General features: G+C 46.5%; 1 protein-coding gene across 1 annotated transcript in view; it reads left to right on the top strand.

The window, feature by feature from the left end:
* Window positions 1–2089: 2089 nt before the first annotated feature.
* Window positions 2090–21153, top strand: part of Asator (tau-tubulin kinase asator) — a 208343-nt gene continuing 189279 nt past the window's right edge. The window contains exon 1 of the mRNA XM_069339380.1: window positions 2090–2906. Within this exon, the coding sequence (XP_069195481.1) occupies window positions 2899–2906 (8 nt within the window). The 5' untranslated portion in view covers window positions 2090–2898. The remainder of the gene's footprint in view (window positions 2907–21153) is intronic.

The raw sequence follows: 21153 nt of genomic DNA, 5'->3' as shown, positions 1-21153 counted from the left end.
ACACACCATCTTAAGGGTATACTAGTCTGTGCCCCACACCACCTTCAGGGTATACTAGTCTGTGCCTTACACCACCTTAAGGGTATATTGGTCTGTGCCCCACACCACCTTTAGGGTAGGGAAGATGTAAAGACCAGACAATATACAGTTATCTAATGTTCGTACATAATAAGTCAATCACCTAAACTGCTTGGGCTGCCTCAGAGCACTCAGAATGGATTCTCTCGAACGAAGTCATGGAGATATTTCATGATTTATTGCCCGCATTTAAAACTACTCGCAGCATCTGGTCTCTAATCTGAACACTATATTACCGACTTATTGGATTGAGATTTATAGGAAGAGGTGTAGAATAATCCCAATATAAAACAGGGGCATATTAAGCCCAGTTAGAGAGCACATCTCAGTGTCTCTGAGGGGTAACGAATCTTGGACTTTTTGTCAGGAAGTAAGAGAATTTTCGCCGCATCACGAGGAGACGAGATAAGTCCTTGAAGCAGGTGCTGGAGCAGCTGGCATCACAGTGACTGGTATGTACACAAGCAGTGACAGCGTGTACACGACAAGCAGTGACAGGGTGTACACGATAAGTAGTGACAGCGTGTACACGACAAGTAGTGACAGCGTGTAAAATGTCCACGTACACTGCTCTCCTCGTACAGTACCGTACGTTAACAAACAGAATCCCAGAACACTCAGTATCGACGCTGTTGACCAGCGTCCATTCGCTCCACCTCAACACGTTTGCAATAAACACATTCACACTGTTAACAATATAACAAATACAATAGTCTGTGTGATATTGTACCCCGGGCGGCACACAAGTGGTTGGGCACGTTTCCTTCCACTAATATCTTCGTTCGCCTTGCAGTAAATAGGTACCTGGGAGTTAGGCAATTGTTGTGGGGGGGGGGGGGGCTGCATCCTGGGGAGAGTCAGTATTTCGGCCTTGTGGAGACCTTGATATAAGTCTAAAGTACTTACAGGCTTCCTGTCCCCGTCCAAAAGAATTTTAGAAATTGTGTTAAACGCTAGGGGAATAAGTAGACCTACGTTATATAGTTTGTTTGAGCTTCGTATAGTTAAGTCTAGGTTATGTGGGTTGATAGGTTTTGTGCATAAATAGGCCTGGGTTATGATGTTTTGAACATTGAGTTAGGCATAGGTTAGGTTAGGTTAGGTTAGGTTAGGTTAGGTTAGATACGTAATACATTATCAACATTAGACTGATTGTAACTCCAATAATCATCTCACAATCGACTTGAGAATGGTCCAGGACGGACCGAAACGTCGTCGTCCCTTCACCTTCTAGTGTGTGGTCTGGTCAACATACTTTAGCCACGTTACTGTGACTCATCGCCTGCACTTAGGTTAGGTTAGGTTAGATATGTAATACATTATCAACATTAGACTGATTGTAACTCCAATAATCATACACTCATTCCCCAAAGCATGAGGACAGATTACAAAACTCTTCCCACCCAGACAGCCCTATACGGTGTCCCCCTAGATAGTCCCATAGAGTACCCACCAGTCAGTGCCATACAATATCCTTCCAGACAGTGTCATACAGTAGCCCCCAGACAGTGCCATAAAATGCCCACCCAGACTATAGTACTCAGCACTCACACAGTGCTACACAATGCAGACACTAGGCATTTTCACTCTCATTTTCATTTTCATTTTCACTTCCACTGAGAGTGCCACAAGGACCAATGAGAGCAGTGGTCACGTCGTACTGACCCAACAAGTGCCCCAAAGTGCCCAGGTAACGCCACTGACCGAAGTAGCAGGGCCCAGTGCCCCGGTCAGTGCCTAAGAGTGGCCTGCGGGGTTGTGGGAAGCAGGCAGGCAGGCAGTCAGGCAGGTAGACAGGCAGGCAGGCAGGCAGGCAGGCAGGCAGGCAGGCAGGCAGGCAGGCAGGCAGGCAGGCAGGCAGGCAGGTCAGAGCAGTATGATCAGTGCGCCTGCGCTTAGACCCTACCGCCATCTGGCAACCAATATAATGGTGGTGAGGTAGACTAGGAGCCCCATACCGTCCCGTGCCAACCTGGTCTCTCACACGCCCAACCACACACACTCACTCAACTCACTTCCGTAATAACACACTCACCAACGCCTCTCGTTAGTGGCAAAATAAGGGGATGTTTGAGGCCTCACAGCAGACCTGAGGTACCGAGCCATTGAAGCTTTCTGCAGAGAAGAGTTCGCATGTGGGCACCTATAAACCCTTCAGTAAATATTAGCATCAACGACCCTTTAACAAAGTGCAGTGAAATTTTTAGATTAGCGCATTTCCGCAAGAAATATTGAGAGGGGAAAAATTCCGTCTGAGATATATGTATATCAATATTTACAGTGAGCTGCTGAGAGTGCTAGTGATAACAGTGATTAATAGCAGTTAACTCAGCCACCAGTTAAGCCTTACACGGAGGAAAATATATAAAAAAGTGAGGTAATTATTTTGTGGAGCAGGTAAAGGCGTAGCGCAGTTTACCTGTGACCAGAATAGTGAGAGGTGACAGCCGTGCCCAGGTGTACCGGGTCGCCATACAGCCGTGCCCAGGGTACCGGGTCGCCATACAGCCGTGCCCAGGGGTACCGGATCGCCCCACAGCCGTGCCCAGGGTACCGGGTCGCCACACAGCCGTGCCCAGGGTACCGGGTCGCCATACAGCCGTGCCCAGGGGTACCGGGTCGCCCCACAGCCGTGCCCAAGGTACCGGGTCGCCCCACAGCCGTGCCCAGGGTACCGGGTCGCCACACAGCCGTGCCCAGAGTACCGGGTCGCCACACAGCCGTGCCCAGAGTACCGGATCGCCCCACAGCCGTGCCCAGAGTAGCGGGTCGCCATACCCCTCCACCACCGCAGACCTGAAGACGTACGACTCCCCCACCATGAAGTGGTAAGTTCAACGCCCCAGACTTTTGCAAGTCCCTCGTTTCATCAAGTCCAACCTCTAACCATTAAGACTATCATCTTGACAAAAATGTAACATGAACACACTAAGTCCAACATCAGAACATTAAGTCCAGCGTTTAAGAGTAAATATTGGTGGACTTGACCTTCGTTGCGTACAAAGTCTCGCTAAGGGTGCCAGTAAGACTACGTGTACCGATGTTGGCAGTTTCTAAGATCCCGGTAAGACTAGTTGCACCGGTGTTGGTAGTTGCTAGGCTGTCAGTAAGACTAGTCATAACGCTGCAAGTCTTAGCAGCCAGTAAGGAGGCGGCGGTGTAGGGGTAAGATGAACCGCTCACCACAGACACAGATCAACGCGTTCTCGCTCCTCTCACAACAACGACGGCCTTACCTGCAGATCATTAACTCCGCGGGGCTCAAACGAAACTTAGTGGGTTTGTAAGCTTTACGTAATTAAGATGTGGTTAGCTTGATGTATTACAGATGTTGTATGAGTATGGCGTTGATTGTGGTGGTGGGTAGGGGCAGTGTCTGTAGCGCCGGGTGGGTATATGGGCACGTTGCTTGTAGAGCTGTGTGATCTGGATAATATGGACCAGGTGTGGTGTGGTGGTAGCCAGGTGCTGTGGTGGTAGCCAGGTGCTGTGGTGGTAGCCAGGTGCTGTGGTGGTAGCCAGGTGCTGTGGTGGTAGCCTGGTGGTATGGTGGTAGCCAGGTGCTGTGGTGGTAGCCAGGTGCTGTGGTGGTAGCCTGGTGGTATGGTGGTAGCCAGGTGCTGTGCTGGTAGCTAGGTGCTGTAGTGGTAGCCAGGTGCTGTGGTGGTAGCCAGGTGCTGTGGTGGTAGCCTGGGTGGTAGACGTCACGTTAAGCCTGGTCACTCCCAGCCACCGAGGCCCACCTAACAACTGCCTTCTCCTTATACCATTAGTCCGGATGACGCCTCAGGCACGCTGGCCGTACGGCTCCTTCGCCTCCTGTCTTCCACCCCAAAAAAACAAACAACGCAGAAAGACGCAAACTCGCTTTTCGATGTTTACCTTTTGCTGGGCGAGTCACTCCAGTATCTTCAAGCTCCCGGCGTTACAGTAGCAATTTGATTGGGCCTGTGAACGTTTACTACACGGGGAGAGGCTTAAGGGCTCAGTACTGCTTCTGGCCGCGATCAGCGCATTAACCAAACCATGACCAGAGACTTTTAGCGTGGTGCTGCTAAAGTTAACGTCTCGAGCCTCAGCTGCAGCGTCCCACAGCACAGCTTTTACTACACACTCCCGCCAGCGCATTAATTGCACACAAGGGTTTTTATTGCAACATGATCTTGGACTGTAAGACATCTTTGGAGGATGAAAGGTCATCGGTATATATAAACATTTGTGCTTTCCTGTGTGGGGTGCCCTTGGAGAGCGTGCTCTTAGTGCGGTGTTATTGGTGGCTGGAGGGACGGGAGCGCACGAGCCGGGCTGGTGGAGAGCGGTGCTGGTGTGTGTCAAACATGATGGGAAGTGGAGAGAATGGAATTTAATAATTAAGGTTTACTTGTAATTTCTAAGTGACGCCTGTTGACTGCTGTCGCTATTGGGTTGATGGGTAATAATTGGTTTCAGATTATTATATTTAATTATATCGATATTATGAATAGTTTGCAGAATAATATTAATTAAATAATATCAATAATAATTATAAGAAGTACAAAGCAGAAGAAGAATTATACAAAGAATATTTTTTTTTAATTTAATCTCATAAGGACTTAGCCTTCTTCCTCATCTCTTAACCCTTGAACATCTACGTACCTTGTGGCACGGAAGGTTGATATGTACGTAAAGTGCCACATTTCCCTAATTAAAAAGCGTCCTGACTTGCGATCAACAATATTTTGTCATGTTGTTATAGATTCAGCTACTCGGAACAAGTTCCAAGTAGCACGGGCTATGGTGACCCCGTAGTAAACTTACCTGGCACAGGAACGGTGTATATATATATATATATTTTGTCATCAATTGTGGTTCTTATATATGTTAGATGCGCATCCAGGGCTCTTGTGGTTGTGAGGTGTAGAGGCTTAAGCGGAGCCGCTGGCCACATACTATAGAGGCTGCCGGGCCCTCCCCGCCTGGCCCTCCCGTCGGCTGTGTCACTCTCCAAAAGTGACAGGAGGGAAGGTAGAAGCAGGGACCGGGCCACTCATAACAGTATTAAGAAAATAATAAAAATCAAGGGATATAATGCAACTGGGTTATCGCGATTAACGTGGAGATGACAGCTGCTTTAATGCACTTTATAATGAGTGCTGCTCTGATGTGCTGCATGCAGCGTCTCTCTGATGACTGGCATCTGGCGCCATCTCACGATAGCAAGCATAGGTCGTTCACCCGGGTATCTGCACGAGCTGCAGGTCATACGGTACAGCAGATGGAGAGGAGACAGGAAGAAGAAGAGTCTGGTTATCCTCGTGGGGTCAAGTAGTATGGTTGACTTGGAGTAGAGACTATCCACGAACACTTGTTGAAGGAGAGACAGAGTAACTAATACACTGCGACAAGTCAACAAGCCGGCGACATTTGACCGTACAATGATCCGCCAGAAGAACAGAAGGGTTAATGCCTAGCACTTGAACCATTATCAATCCCAGTAGTCATATATAGGATTAACTTCCGGATTATACAGGACTCGAGGCTGACAAAGTAGAACACCGGGTCTAAAACAGAGTCATTTATCTCCTTCAGCGTCTCAGCAAGCTGGCAGTGCTGGCAGGCTCGCGCAATGTAGCCACAGCCTCTCTGAACGCTGTTTTTACTAAAGGCTCCTTTTATCTCCGCCCACAATAATGGTACTCAGAAACATATTTTTGTTCGCTAATAATTTACGGAAAGTGAAAGCGAAAGTCTCACGTCACACTCAAGTATGACTAAAATTCCACTACAGTTTGCACTCACGTCACATGTAAGTGTGTAATCTATCTATCTATATCACTATCTGTCTCGTTCTCACTTCTTACTGTAGGTCAGTATACCATTCGTTTTAAACACAAATACAATGAGACAGAGGAACCGGAGAGAATATAGAAAAGATGATATTACTGAGAAAATCTGTAGGAGCTGTGATGAGGATTCGAACCTATGCGGTGGGTGTTCCCATGCACACGCCGCAGACAGTCAGGTCACGACATAGTCAAAAGGATTGGACCCTGAAGTTCTGCTGAACACACGAGGGTTTCCTGAGGCTTCCACTGAAGCCGGACCAGGATTTCCTCACAATTCCCCACATGCACTCTGGCTGTCATCTAGGAATGTTCTACCTCTGACGCTCCTTTTTCAATACACAGGGGCCTAGGGGCCTCGTAGCCTGGTGGATAGCGCGCAGGACTCGTAATTCTGTGGCGCGAGTTCGATTCCCGCACGAGGCAGAAACAAATGGGCAAAGTTTCTTTCACCCTAAGTGCCCCTGTTACCTAGCAGTAAATAGGTAACTGGGAGTTAGTCAGCTGTCACGGGCTGCTTCCTGGGGGTGTGTGTGTGTTGTGGAAAAAAAAAAAAGTAGTTAGTAAACAGTTGATTGACAGTTGAGAGGCGGGCCGAAAGAGCAAAGCTCAACCCCCGCAAAAACACAACTAGTAAACACAGATAACGTATTGAAAGAAGATGATATTACTGTTGAAATACACATTGTGGGGACCGTAGACTTACTCGTGAAATGTTAAAAATGAAATTATCACACACTAGACACAAATTATCCGTAGACAATGTGTATCTGTTAAATTATCACATCCTGCCAGTGCAGACTGCCTATCACATGCTTCTGTATGACTAACCATCCTGTGTGATGGGGATTTTTTAGCATCACCTAGTTAGCTTTTTTGACACACTGTACTCCACTTCATATAGTCCAGGGTAGCTGCACAAATGCAGATGTACCGCATGTAATAATAAAAAAAAATGAAATATCTTGCATTTATAATTAAAGGCGAGATGCGGAGTTTCTGTACAAGATCAGCGAGATGAGATGTTTAAAAATTATTGCTACTTTATTCATTCTCGTGTTCTTGAAACGTTCATTACGTACTCAAGATTTATCGGAACAGGACACACCTGTGTTACTAACCATCATAGACAGGCAATTTAATATAAGGGGCACACGCACTAGGGGACACAGGTGGAAACTGAGTGCCCAAATCAGCTACAGAGATATTAGACAGATTTTTTTTAGTGTCAGAGTGGTTGACAAATGGAATGCATTAGGCAGTGATGTGGTGGAGGCTGACTCCATACACAGTTTCAAGTGTAGATATGATAGAGCCCAATAGGCTCAGGAACCTGTACACCTGTTGATTGACAGTTGAGAGGCGGGACCAAAGAGCCAGAGCTCAACCCCCGCAAACACAAATAGGTGAGTAGAAATAGGTGAGTACACACACACACACACACACACACACACCACACACACACACACACACACACACACACACACACACACATACACACACACACACACACACACACACACACACACACACACACACACACACACACACACTGTCTCCCTTTAATACAGAGGCTCCATACCTCCCTTTAAGATAGCACAAGAACAGAGACTCTTAATGTGGAGTTTTGTGGATGAAAGAGTTTCACAGAGTCCCTGGTCCAAGCTCCTCTCGACCTCGCGATGCGTCTGATAAGTCTCGGAGTTGAGAGTCTCGCTTCACACCTGATATTGAAGCCATTTTTAAAGTCCACATTCAATGGTGGGTTGTGGGTCCCCCACTGCCACACAGGGTGGGTTGTGGGTCCCCCACTGCCACACAGGGTGGGTTGTGGGTCCCCCACTGCCACACAGGGTGGGTTGTGGGTCCCCCACTGCCACACAGGGTGGGTTGTGGGCCCCCCACTGCCACACAGGGTGGGTTGTGGGTCCCCCACTGCCACACAGGGTGGGTTGTGGGCCCCCCACTGCCACACAGGGTGGGTTGTGGGCCCCCCACTGCCACACAGGGTGGGTTGTGGGTCCCCCACTGCCACACAGGGTGGGTTGTGGGTCCCCCACTGCCACACAGGGTGGGTTGTGGGCCCCCCACTGCCACACAGGGTGGGTTGTGGGTCCCCCACTGCCACACAGGGTGGGTTGTGGGTCCCCCACTGCCACACAGGGTGGGTTGTGGGTCCCCCACTGCCACACAGGTGGGTCGTGAGCCCCACTGCCACACAGGGTGGGTTGTGGGTCCCCCACTGCCACACAGGTGGGTCGTGAGCCCCACTAGACTCGCCAGTGCCCACCCACTGCGCGCCAGAGGAGTAACCATCTCAAGGAGACCAAACAAATAGTCAAAACAAAACAATAAAATTAATCTATTTTGTGCTCAGGTACCCCAGTAGTGGCTGTTGTAATCTTCACCAGCAGGGGTACAGCAGGTAGCTGCACCAGTGTTCACGGTGAACAGCAGTAGCTGCACCAGTGTTCACGGTGAACAGCAGTAGCTGCACCAGTGTTCACGGTGAACAGCAGTAGCTGCACCAGTGTTCACGGTGAACAGCAGTAGCTGCACCAGTGTTCACGGTGAACAGCAGTAGCTGCACCAGTGTTCACGGTGAACAGCAGTAGCTGCACCAGTGTTCACGGTGAACAGCAGTAGCTGCACCAGTGTTCACGGTGAACAGCAGTAGCTGCACCAGTGTTCACGGTGAACAGCAGTAGCTGCACCAGTGTTCACGGTGAACAGCAGTAGCTGCACCAGTGTTCACGGTGAACAGCAGTAGCTGCACCAGTGTTCACGGTGAACAGCAGTAGCTGCACCAGTGTTCACGGTGAACAGCAGTAGCTGCAGCAGTGTTCACGGTGAACAGCAGTAGCTGCACCAGTGTTCACGGTGAAACAGCAGTAGCTGCACCAGTGTTCACGGTGAACAGCAGTAGCTGCACCAGTGTTCACGGTGAACAGCAGTAGCTGCACCAGTGTTCACGGTGAACAGCAGTAGCTGCAGCAGTGTTCACGGTGAACAGCAGTAGCTGCACCAGTGTTCACGGTGAACAGCAGTAGCTGCCACCAGTGTTCACGGTGAACAGCAGTAGCTGCACCAGTGTTCACGGTGAACAGCAGTAGCTGCACCAGTGTTCACGGTGAACAGCAGTAGCTGCACCAGTGTTCACGGTGAACAGCAGTAGCTGCACCAGTGTTCACGGTGAACAGCAGTAGCTGCACCAGTGTTCACGGTGAACAGCAGTAGCTGAAGCAGTGTTCACGGTGAACAGCAGTAGCTGCAGCAGTGTTCACGGTGAACAGCAGTAGCTGCAGCAGTGTTCACGGTGAACAGCAGTAGCTGAAGCAGTGTTCACGGTGAACAGCAGTAGCTGCAGCAGTGTTCACGGTGAACAACAGTAGCTGCACCAGTGTTCACGGTGAACAGCAGTAGCTGCAGCAGTGTTCACGGTGAACAGCAGTAGCTGCAGCAGTGTTCACGGTGAACAGCAGTAGCTGCAGCAGTGTTCACGGTGAACAGCAGTAGCTGCAGCAGTGTTCACGGTGAACAACAGTAGCTGCACCAGTTGTTCACGGTGAACAGCAGTAGCTGCAGCAGTGTTCACGGTGAACAGCAGTTGCTGCAGCAGTGTTCACGGTGAACAGCAGTAGCTGCAGCAGTGTTCACGGTGAACAGCAGTAGCTGCAGCAGTGTTCACGGTGAACAGCAGTTGCTGCAGCAGTGTTCACCAGCAGGTGAACAGCAGTAGCTGCAGAAGTGTTCACGGTGAACAGCAGTAGCTGCACCAGTGTTCACGGTGAACAGCAGTAGCTGCACCAGTGTTCACCAGCAGGAGTGAACAACAGTGTTGGAGGGAGTGGGGTTCATTGCCTACTGTGGGTGAAACACGTGTTAAAGAAACACGCTAATTGAGAGTCTAATAAGGAGGACAACCAGTGAACAATAGGACTTACTATACTAGACTACAATACGCCATTATGGGCTCAGGGAAGGAAGGTCTAGCTTAGCAAGCCTACGAGAGCTCCACATTCCACAAGATGACAGCTGTAAGGCAGGAGAAGGAAACTGTGTTCCAAACAAACAAACAAGGGCAAACAACTTCACGCCTCTGAACAGAAGAAGGTCCCGGAGGGTCGCCATGACCGCAAACGATCGGATTGCCTTCAGAAGGATATATAGGTAACGTCCCACACACTAGTCGAACCGGTAGTGGAGGCTAACTCTATACTCAATAGACAACCATGGGGGTGGGGGTGTGGGGGGGGGGGCGCTCGTTCCCTCTCACACAACCATTCACCAGTAAGTGATTACATAGTTTACTGAGGTTGGGCAGAATAACTTTAGTTGCATCTAAGAGATCTGGCAGTGACAACACTGCCCACGTGGGGACAGTGGTGGACCGGAAGACAAGGAGAGTAGTGGCACAGTGCCAGTACTCAGTCAGTGCCCCCTCCCTGACCCTCTCCCTCACACCAGCCCCCTCCCTGACCCTCTCCCACACACCAGCCCCCTCCCTCACCCTCTCCCTCACACACCAGCCCCCTCCCTCACCCTCTCCCTCACACTAGCCCTCTCTCTGACCCTCTCCCCCACACACCAGCCCCCTCCCTGACCCTCTCCCACACACCAGCCCCCTCCCTGACCCTCTCCCACACACCAGCCCCCTCCCTGACCCTCTCCCTCACACTAGCCCCCTCCCTGACCCTCTCTCCCACACACTACTCCCCTTGACTCTCTCCAACACAATTTTCGACATAGCGGTTTACTCAAATTACCTAAAGCAGTTGGGGCAACAATCGTTAATGGCAATTACCGTCTCGGCTTGTATATTTTTCCCTGCTACTTGGAGGGGGAGTCAGCGTTGTGGGGTGAGGGCTGAACTGAGTCAGTCGAGGCTTGACTATAGTCAGTGACTGTCAGTCGAGGAAACTGACTTATTCTTGGCCGACTTGTACAATTATCTGTGTCACCTTACCTTGAGGTGCTTCCGGGGCTTAGCGTCCCCGCGGCCCGGTCGTCGATCAGGCCTCAGCTAAGTCATTTGTTTATATATTTTTTTTAGATCGTTGTGTATGTAAAGAGTATTTAGAGCCACCACAATGTAAAGAGTATTTAGAGCCACCACAATGTAAAGAGTATTTAGAGCCACCACAACCAGAGTCACTTATTTTTGTAGTACTATGTGATACAGATTAATTGTACGATTGATTAATGAGTTATTTAATAGCTCAACTAGTTGATGTTTACCACCAATTGCTATTCATCACATGTTTATGTTGTTCGGTTAAAGGTCTGGTCACTAGATGAGTTATGATGTTGATCAATATATTCTTTATTTACGGCGCTGTCTTTGTCCTTGCTGGGGACTCTCCTTAGACTCCTCGAACACGTCACGCAGACTCCACACGTGTTCACGGAGAACACCCGAAGAGGCTGTACACGTGTTCCTGGGAGAACACCCGCAGAGACTGCACACGTGTTCACGGGGAGAACAAACGCAGAGACTGCACATTTTGCTGGAGTTCTCGATATACTGCTGCCGTCAGGCTGATCCAAGACAATCAGAGGTGGTTGTCTATTCCCTCCTAAAGAACATATGCTTTGGCTAACTCATCAGTTCTCTGGTGGATTCGGAGGCCAATACGGGGCGCGAGGCGCTACAAGACTACGACTACGTCCCTCTCAAAGTCTTCACTCGGACGTTCGTGAGACGCTTACTACTCTATTCTCCGAAGCATTAAGTAATAACTTGAAGCAAACACTCAAATAATAAAAGGAACAATAATCTACACAACAAAAATCATTAAAGAACTGTTGAATAAGGAAACTTGGAAAGCAAATTCTGCAAGTTTGAAAGGAGTGTAAACTCTATAATTCAGTGTAGAAATAGCCGCACGAGCGAGCAAAACCCAAGACACAAATATACACAGTTCCTCTCTCCTAAGCGCTTAATAACCTCAAAGGGTTCTAGCGATTTTGGCTCTTGGCCTAAATACGATCATCATCTTCTTCCCCACCCTGAACCCCTCCCTCACCTGCCAGCCCTGACACTCTCCCTCTCTCCCCCCATCCTGAACCCCTCCCCCACCTGCCAGCCCTGACACTCTCCCTCCCTCTCCACCACCCTGAACCCCTCCCCCCACCTGCCAGCCCTGACACTCTCCCTCTCTCCCCCCACCCTGAACCCCTCCCCCACCTGCCAGCCCTGACACTCTCCCTCCCTCTCCACCACCCTGAACCCCTCCCCCCACCTGCCAGCCCTGACACTCTCCCTCTCTCCCCCCACCCTGAACCCCTCCCTCACCAACCAAGGCTTAACACTACATTACCAACAAAGTCGTGTGCGGGTCGTGCCGGAGACGCAGAGCTGTCAACAACAGTACGTCCAGGTGCCGTCAAGGACCTTACGCTTCCCTCTCGCGGTCGCTTCGAGAATTACAAATAACTTTGGTATTATCTAGAAGATATATAAACCATTGGTGGTCTGTTGATCTCTGGTCGTTAGTGTTAGTTTACCACCATCCTTACTGACTCGTCCTCGACTATGGAGATATTGCTTTGCATTGTCCGAAGAGCTCTTTCAGGTACGTTAAATAAATGTTTGGTAATTCAGCAGATGCTGTTGATGATTTTATCAACGGATCCTCTCTACGTCGTATTAATCTCATCAGTTACTCTGGCCCGTTGCTGTCTGAGGGAGAGGTTTTATTTATTCGTAAATGATGAAAAATTATCAAATGTAATGATAGAATTTCTGACAAATGGTTACACGAGGGGAGAGAAAATTGTGTAAATAACAGGGAGTGATGAACATGCTTGTTGGTGTGGTGAATGCACGTGAACTGTGAGGGGCCACAACACGTGAGCTGTGAGGGGCCACAACACGTGAGCTGTGAGGGGCCACAACACGTGAGCTGTGAGGGGCCACAACACGTGAGCTGTGAGGGGCCACAACACGTGAGCTGTGAGGGGCCACAACACGTGAGCTGTGAGGGGCCACAACACGTGAGCTGTGAGGGGCCACAACACGTGAGCTGTGAGGGGCCACAACACGTGAGCTGTGAGGGGCCACAACACGTGAGCTGTGAGGGGCCACAACACGTGAGCTGTGAGGGGCCACAACACGTGAGCTGTGAGGGGCCACAACACGTGAGCTGTGAGGGGCCACAACACGTGAGCTGTGAGGGGCCACAACACGTGAGCTGTGAGGGGCCACAACACGTGAGCTGTGAGGGCCACAACACGTGAGCTGTGAGGGCCACGTGGGCTGAGGACCACAACACGTGAGCTGTGAGGACCACAATACGCGTCCATAACTTGAATTCGGTCGCTTATAGCCCATGTCGCCGGGCTCTGTGCCTCGACCCCGGTCTCGCAACTTCTGCATTTCTCTCTGTCTCTCTCGGTGTCTCTCTTATTCCCCTGCCGTCTGTCTCCTGTCACTCTCCTCCCTCCCGTCTCCCTGGTTATCGTTGAGGTATATATCTTCACTCACCTTATCCATTTTATTTCCATCACGGTGTTGACGCAAATCGTAAATGACGCTATAAATTACATTTATTTTATTTCATACGACACTGTGGCAGTTTATGCGCGTGTTTGTGTCCGGGAATGTCATTCAGTGCGCCTTTGTTTCATACGGTAAAACTGTTGTGCTTGGGCCAGCTTGAGAGAGATAGTATATATATGCCTTTCATATTGGTTCTTATATATCTATAAGCGTGCACTTGTGCGTGTTTAAGTGCGTGTGGGGGTGTGCGCTCATCTATCTAAAGCTGCCTATCCGTTTGATAAATTTTAATCGACTGTTCCGGAATTATTTTAGGTCTGTCATACCTGTCTTCGACTCTCCGTATTGGTAACTTTCCTCCATCACCTTAGCTCATTCCGCATCTTCTCTACACATAAGATTTTCATAATATCCCTGAAGTTCCTCCATCTGGTTCCTCCTCTCAAACGCTATATATCTGCTCTGTCTATCCTCCAGTCTATAAAGTCTATATATGCATATTCTGTATAGCCTATATTTATTCTGTCGCCTGACTTGTCTGTTTGTCTGCTCTGTCGCCTCGTATCAGTATTGTGCTGAGATTGTTGAGTACTGCTGAGGTTGAGTGCTCAGTAACTCACAACACTGACTGATGTCCAGCAGGTCTCGAACCATGACCATTAGGGACATAAAACCATGCAGTAAACAAAAAATATAAAATAAAACATTGTGTGTGAGGTTCCTGCCTTCTCACTGCTGCGTTACCTGTCTCCTTAACATTTTATATATTTCTTAACGAGAGGCGAGATAAATGAAGAGATAACGAGAGACTCCAAGTCATGCCAGGCGCCAACGAGTAATTTGGTGACATGTATATCCCAAGGTACTTGTGAGAAGGCCGAGTTACAGGCACTTGTGGCGCCTCTTTCGTCCTTGGTGCCAAACTGTCACAACAAGTTGTCCTGGGAGAGAACAGCAGGAAGTGGCTATTGTATTGGTGCATTTGTTTCAACCTGGGCACTTCTACTGCCCTCTTGACACGCGCCTGCACGCACGCAAGCACACACACACACACACATACACACACACCACACACACCACACACACACATAAACACATACACACATACACACATACACACACACACACACACACACACACACACACACACACACACACACACACACACACACACACACACACACACACACACACACACACATGCTACACCACGAGCGTAGCTCTCATCCTGTAACTACACTTAGGTAAATACATACACACACACTACAGCGTTTGGGAGAATATACAGCGTTCGGGGGTCGTAGTCCTAAGGCCCCCGGGTTTGATCCCCGGTGGAGGCGAAAACAAATGTGGCAGAGTTTCTTTCACCCTGGTACACTGTTCACCTAGTAGTAAATAGATAACTGGGAGTTAGACAGCTGCTACGGGCTGCTTCCTGCGGATGTGTGTGCGTGTGTTAGAGATCATATATATACGTAGTAGATATAACAGAGGAAAAACAGATTGGTTAGAAAGGCGGGATCCAAGAGCTAATTGCTCGATCCTGCAGACACAAATAGTAGATACACACACATTACGGAACTAGGATGCAGAGATCGAAACTTAACCAGATGGATGTAGAGTGAGTTGAATGTAACTCGGTACACTGTTGACCAGACCACACACACTAGAAGGTGAAGGGACGACGACGTTTCGGTCCGTCCTGGATCATCCTCAAGTCGTCCTCATCGACTTGAGAATGGTCCAGGACGGACCGAAACGTCGTCGTCCCTTCACCTTCTAGTGTGGGGTCTGGTCAACTTACTTTAGCCACGTTATTGTGACTCATCGCCTACTAACTCGGTACACACTTGTAAATGTACTTTCGAGAGAATAGTCGTTACAATAAACTACCAATTGTTTGTAATACGTTTGCTCTTAAGCTCCTTGGTGTTTACGCCTGGCCCTGCGCGCGCACAGTAGTAAGAATGGTTGACGGAATCGGACCGTACGAGGCATAAATAAAGAGAGAGCAGACATGATTGAGATGTATAAAATAGATGAATTAATAGAGATGGGAATGCTTCCAATGAATATGAATAGAATGTGACGACATGGATGGCAACAGATGAGTCTGAGGGCTGTAAGGAGGTACTGTTAGTGTTTAAGAAGTAACACAAACCACAACTTGTAAGATGTAACTTGAAGAGGAGGTAATTGAAACAAAGTATAACTTTATATGTATATATGACAGTATAAAATTAGGTCGAGGGTCATTGCACAAGGCGACCAAGAACGAGAAAGGCTGATTCAGGAGCTGAAGTTTGACCGCGATGGTACACATAGCTGAGCACAAACACGTTAACTCTCCCTGGGGCATAATATTACTTACTATTTAGTGCTACAAGTATTTACTTAAACTATAATAAAAGTATATGCTAAAATGCATACACTCGGAGAATTTAAATTCATCCAAGAATAATGAAGAAACGTGGTTGTTCTCCTCGCCATTGCTTGCTAAATATAACATTAAACAAAGTGTAAGTTGAAAGTCTTTTAATCTCGCCGTACTTAAATTTATTCCTCATTAACTCGAATTATTTAGCGCTGGGACTGTGGGTCCTTGTTCATGAAGGTGAGTGTTGGCGCCGCCTGCGGGCAGGAAGGTGACTGTGGCCCAGAAGACAGTGAGAACAGCGGTCACTGTGTCCCTCAGGCTGTCACCCGCTGCTACAGCGTGCTGTGTGCAGGAAGGTCGCTGCAGGAGCCCCAGGAGGCTGTGCTGCACCTGTGTAATACAGCGATAGCAAGCCTTGTCAGCCTTTTCAAACAAGTCAGGCTTGTCTGTTATTAACTGGATGGATAAGACTGTTGTTTGTAGACGCCCCGAAGGCCCACGCATCCATTACTACCCGGCTAATTCGGCACTTCCAGCAAGAATTTTCCCAATTTCCTCAATACATTTTCCACAGTTATTGCAGCAATATTTCTCGTATTTTACGGAAGGTAATTGAAAGGTTGTGTGTCTCTGACGTTCATGCAGTCTTCTTCACTGGGTCAATTATGTATTTATTGCCCTGTATCTAGCTCCTGTAATTTTTTTTATTTTTACGTGCATATTTGGGACCTTATCTTCTATGTATGTTATGTGAAATCTCTTTTAGACTCATTTACACTGAGTGCATTCAATGTGCTGTGAAAAGATCCCAGTAATTTCGATGTTTTAGTGTCTGTATGCCGTATATATATATATATATATATATATATGTATATATATATATATATATATATATATGTATATATATATATATGTATATGTATATGTATATATATATATATGTATATATGTATATATGTATATATATATATATATATATATATATATATATATATATATATATATATATATATATACATATATACATAATATATATATATGTATATATATATATATATATATATATATATATATATATATATATATATATATATATATATATATATATATATATATATATTCCCAGATTTAACTCTTTTTGTTTTCAATCTCTCCTGCGTTACAAGAGGAGGCGAGCTCCCAGCAATATACAAGGCGGGGAAGCAGAAGCGATTTGAAAAGAAAGAAGACTGTGTTAACATGCCCAAACTTGAAGGTTCTTATAATCAACTTTCATTTTCCTGAATGCTGCAACGTATGCTTGGGCAGGCTCACTAGATGTGAGGTCGGCCGACGCCATTATTCCTTGTGTGAGGAATAATCTTATCGTAAAGTAAACGACTTTACACGTCGTTTTCCTTATACGAGGAGAGCTGACTGTGTCTTGTATCCCGTCCAAGTTCTTAATGTTCCCCAAGTTCTGATGTTTAATGTTTGTATCTTAATGTATCTAAAATTGATCACTATATAAAATGTCTTTCTTAGCACTTGGGCTGACTTGGGGAGCAACGGTCTGGCTTCTTGCAGGTCGGCGTTCAATCCCCGATTTTGGTATAGTCTGCCAACAATGATACGAAGGTGTTAATTGTGTTTTTCTTCATGATATGAGGATGAGAGTAGTGGTGCAAGGCCAGTGCCTCGGGGTACAGAGTAGTGGTACAAGGCCAGTGCCTCGGGGTACAGAGTAGTGGTACAAGGCCAGTGAATCGGGGTACAGAGTAGTGGTACAAGGCCAGTGAATCGGGGTACAGAGAGTGCCACTGTGCTCGAACTGAACATTATTTGATTTACGGTTACTTTCTGTGATGCGTTTACCGGAAACTGTAAGATCTATCTTACTTCTTCGGATGTTATTCCTCTGTACCTCATTTTATGGGCTCCATGGTCTCGTTTATCACACCTTGGCAAAGTTCTTGTCTTCAACAACTTCAAATTGGGTTTCTATAGTGTTACCACTCGCTCTCTAGCGTTATATGCGGTGGGGTCTCCGGTACTGTCTGGTGAGGTCTCTAGTACTGTCTGGCGAGGTCTCTAGTACTGTCTGGCGAGGTCTCTAGTACTGTCTGGTGAGGTCTGCAATACTGGGGTTGCATCCTGCGAAGAGTCAGTAGTTCGACCTTGGAATGCCTGAAGAATGTACACACAGACTTCCTGTTGGTAGGTAGCTCTGATAAAACTAATTATATTTGAATTATAAATAGATTGCAGGTAAAACATATATAGGACTCAAAGCGGGAGTATTGCACAAGGTGTTGAGACACGCACAACGGTGTTTGCTATAGAATGGTCTGGCTAATGAGCCCTTGGCTGACCTAACGATTGTCGATATGTTGGGCGCGGGTCTCTGCAGTGGCTCTCCGCTTTTTGGACACTTGGATGCCAGATAAAAATATATCTCTGCACTATTTGTGCCGTGACGTATTCCTAATTTATATTGTGTGAAAATAGGACAACACCTCGTAGACCATAACTGGGGCTGTGTATGGAACATGCCAAGAATCCTCGTGTACGGTTTGGCTTTATAACTCGTATGATTCTCTAGTTACACCTTAAAAAGTGCTGCTCGTTTTCCAATGGGAAATCAATGTAAATATCGTCGGCTTACCATCGTATTCGACATCATTTTACGTTAGTTTAATAAGTTTAATTATAAGCCTCATAGCCGTCTTGTAAGCGGTCTGTTGAATAAGCTTTTTTACTCGCATATTTGGAAACAAAAGCTCTGCTCATCTCAACCATGTGATTGGACGAAAAATCGAGCGATTTCGTATTTTTACATATTTTCAAGATATACACAATGTGAACTCCTTGAAAATATGTTAATACACGCTGTATGAGTCACAGGCTGAATACACAATCTTCAATTGTTCATTATCATTATTACCAAGATCTTGTGTATTTCAGTTGTTTATATGGCTGTTCATATTTACCATTCTTTACAGCATTATCTACTTCTGTCATTTTCATCATATTTTCATCATTAGCATTAGTTTAGTTTTCTATTTGTTCTTCTATTTTATACTTATGGTTTTCCTTCGGCTTTCTCATCATCCTTTGAAGGTTTTTCTTTAAATCCTCTCAGATTCCTCATTTCTTTTTCTCTTGGTGTACGTAGCCTCGTCTCCTGCAAGTCATGACCACTCACTCTCCAGGCACAGTTGACTCCTCCAGTAGAATTGATCTCTGCCTCCTCCTCCACCCACTCATGTCATATGTTTAGTTTATGCCTTCTAAATTAATCTTTGGTTTAGTGTCCTCTTTTTCCTACTTTTACAACAATAATTTTCTTCAGTTGTTTTTAAAACAGTTTATTTTTAGTTCTTAAACAGAAACAAGTTATATTTTCCACCCAGATTCTGTTATATATTCATTTCGTTTTAAAATGATGCTAAATATGAAAATAATATATATATATATATATGTATCCATAATCTGATCGCCACGAGACCCCATATAAAATTTATCTCGTTCAGGCTTGGCCATATTGCTGATAAGAAAATTCAGATTCTGCCTGTCACTTGAGCTGCAGGTCGATGCCTGCAGTCTTCCCTCGTGGCAAGCTAACGATGTTCCTCGCGACACAGAACCTGCATCACTGGCGCTGCTCTCTCTCTCACTTTCAATTATTCGAAATAAGGGGTAGCGGGCATGGCCGGGTCTTGATTTATAAGTTGGTCATTTTGTGCCCACGAAAGAAATACCACATTAAAACGCAACTTTAAATGAAAAATAGTCGGAATTTTTTAATATGAAGTTTGTGTATACATGTGATTATTCCCTGAATATATAAATATATATTTCTGTAAATAAAAATTGATGCGACACATTTAAGAGTGTTCGAGTCTCGTCTCTATAGTAAGCGATCATCCACCCTTTACACACACATCTATACTATACAACTTACTTTAACTTCTTGTCATGAACATATTCACTCTTATTCTTATCATATATAACCTAGTCGTGTAGGTCCTCGTTACTGTCCTCGGGCGTCTTGCCTGTGAAAATGAGTACTTCGTCCCGGATATATATGACCTCAACTATTAAACGGTCATCAGGGCAAAGAATGCCTTCATACGAAAATTGATTCCCCCTCTCATTTTTCCACTATGAATCAATATAGGTTCGTTTCCTTGGAGACAGGTAATAAATCTATTAACACCGTGACCATTTATGTACTTCTTCGCCGGCACTCATTGTAGACTGACCTCGAACTCCCACTCATTTCCTTACTCGCCAAAAATGTGCTCTATTAACAGTTTCGTTCATTCATTTCTAGAATAAACTCGTGTGCACTGTCACTCGTGAGGGCTGGCAACTTCTGGTCTACTTTCATAGACAAGATGGATTCTGAGTACTTTGGCCTTAACAAAATTAAAATCCCTTCTAGTCTTCATCACTGGTTGACGATTCGATACAAAATTTCCCTTTTTTTACCCCGTGTGTAATCCGATTCAGAGCTCGGATCTTTCCGTAGATCCGACTCTGAGCCGCCCACATCTCAGGTCAATAGTGACTGCAACCATAGTATCTGCCGTCTGAAGGCATTAGGACTACGTAAAAAAATATCCGCCTTAAACATACACTGCTGCCAATTTATTTTTAAATGAGTTATGGGGCTTCGCGCTCTCCTCCCTCGATTATTTATGATTTGCTGAGAATTACATCTGAAAAATTCCTACTGGGTTAGCCTCCCCAGAGGTTCTCTGGTGGGTGTGAATGTACAGATTAGAGCCATCTAAGACGTCCCTTCAAAACCTGTTACAGTGAATAACAGATCGCCTCCGTCACCTGTGACTATTGACAAATATGACAAGCCAGACTACACGAAAATAAAAGCTGGAATGTGGCGGGACAGTGAAGTGTCTGGACACGCCACGATTGTGTTCTTGTCCACGTCTTCAATCTTGATTTTGTCAGACGCATCGGACTTATCTCTTGATGCAGACGAAGAGTCACAATATCGTGGCTGAAATATGTTGACCAAACCACACACTAGAAAGTGAAGGGACGACGACGTTTCGATCCGTCCTGGACCATTCTCAAGTGGATTAACAGGGAAACCCTTGATGGATTCCCTTGATGGTTTCTCTGGACTTATCTCTTAATGGTTTTCCTGTCAATAACTCGTCTTTACCTGAGTGTCCCAAGAGTTGTCAATTTTGTCCCTGCAGAAGTTTCTGAGAGTGCGTCATGTCCTCCGACGTATGGCTACGTGTCGTAAAGTGCTCACCATATCAAAATTCTTTCCACAGTTACTTTTTATATTGCTTGTAAGTTGTGTTGTGTCTGTATCTTTAATTCCCACTACATTGTTGCCATTGTCCTTTGATGTTAGA

The sequence above is a fragment of the Procambarus clarkii genome, chromosome 41 (assembly GCF_040958095.1).
Source record: "Procambarus clarkii isolate CNS0578487 chromosome 41, FALCON_Pclarkii_2.0, whole genome shotgun sequence".
NCBI lineage: Eukaryota > Metazoa > Arthropoda > Malacostraca > Decapoda > Cambaridae > Procambarus > Procambarus clarkii.
This window is presented reverse-complemented; position numbering and strand designations above follow the sequence as displayed.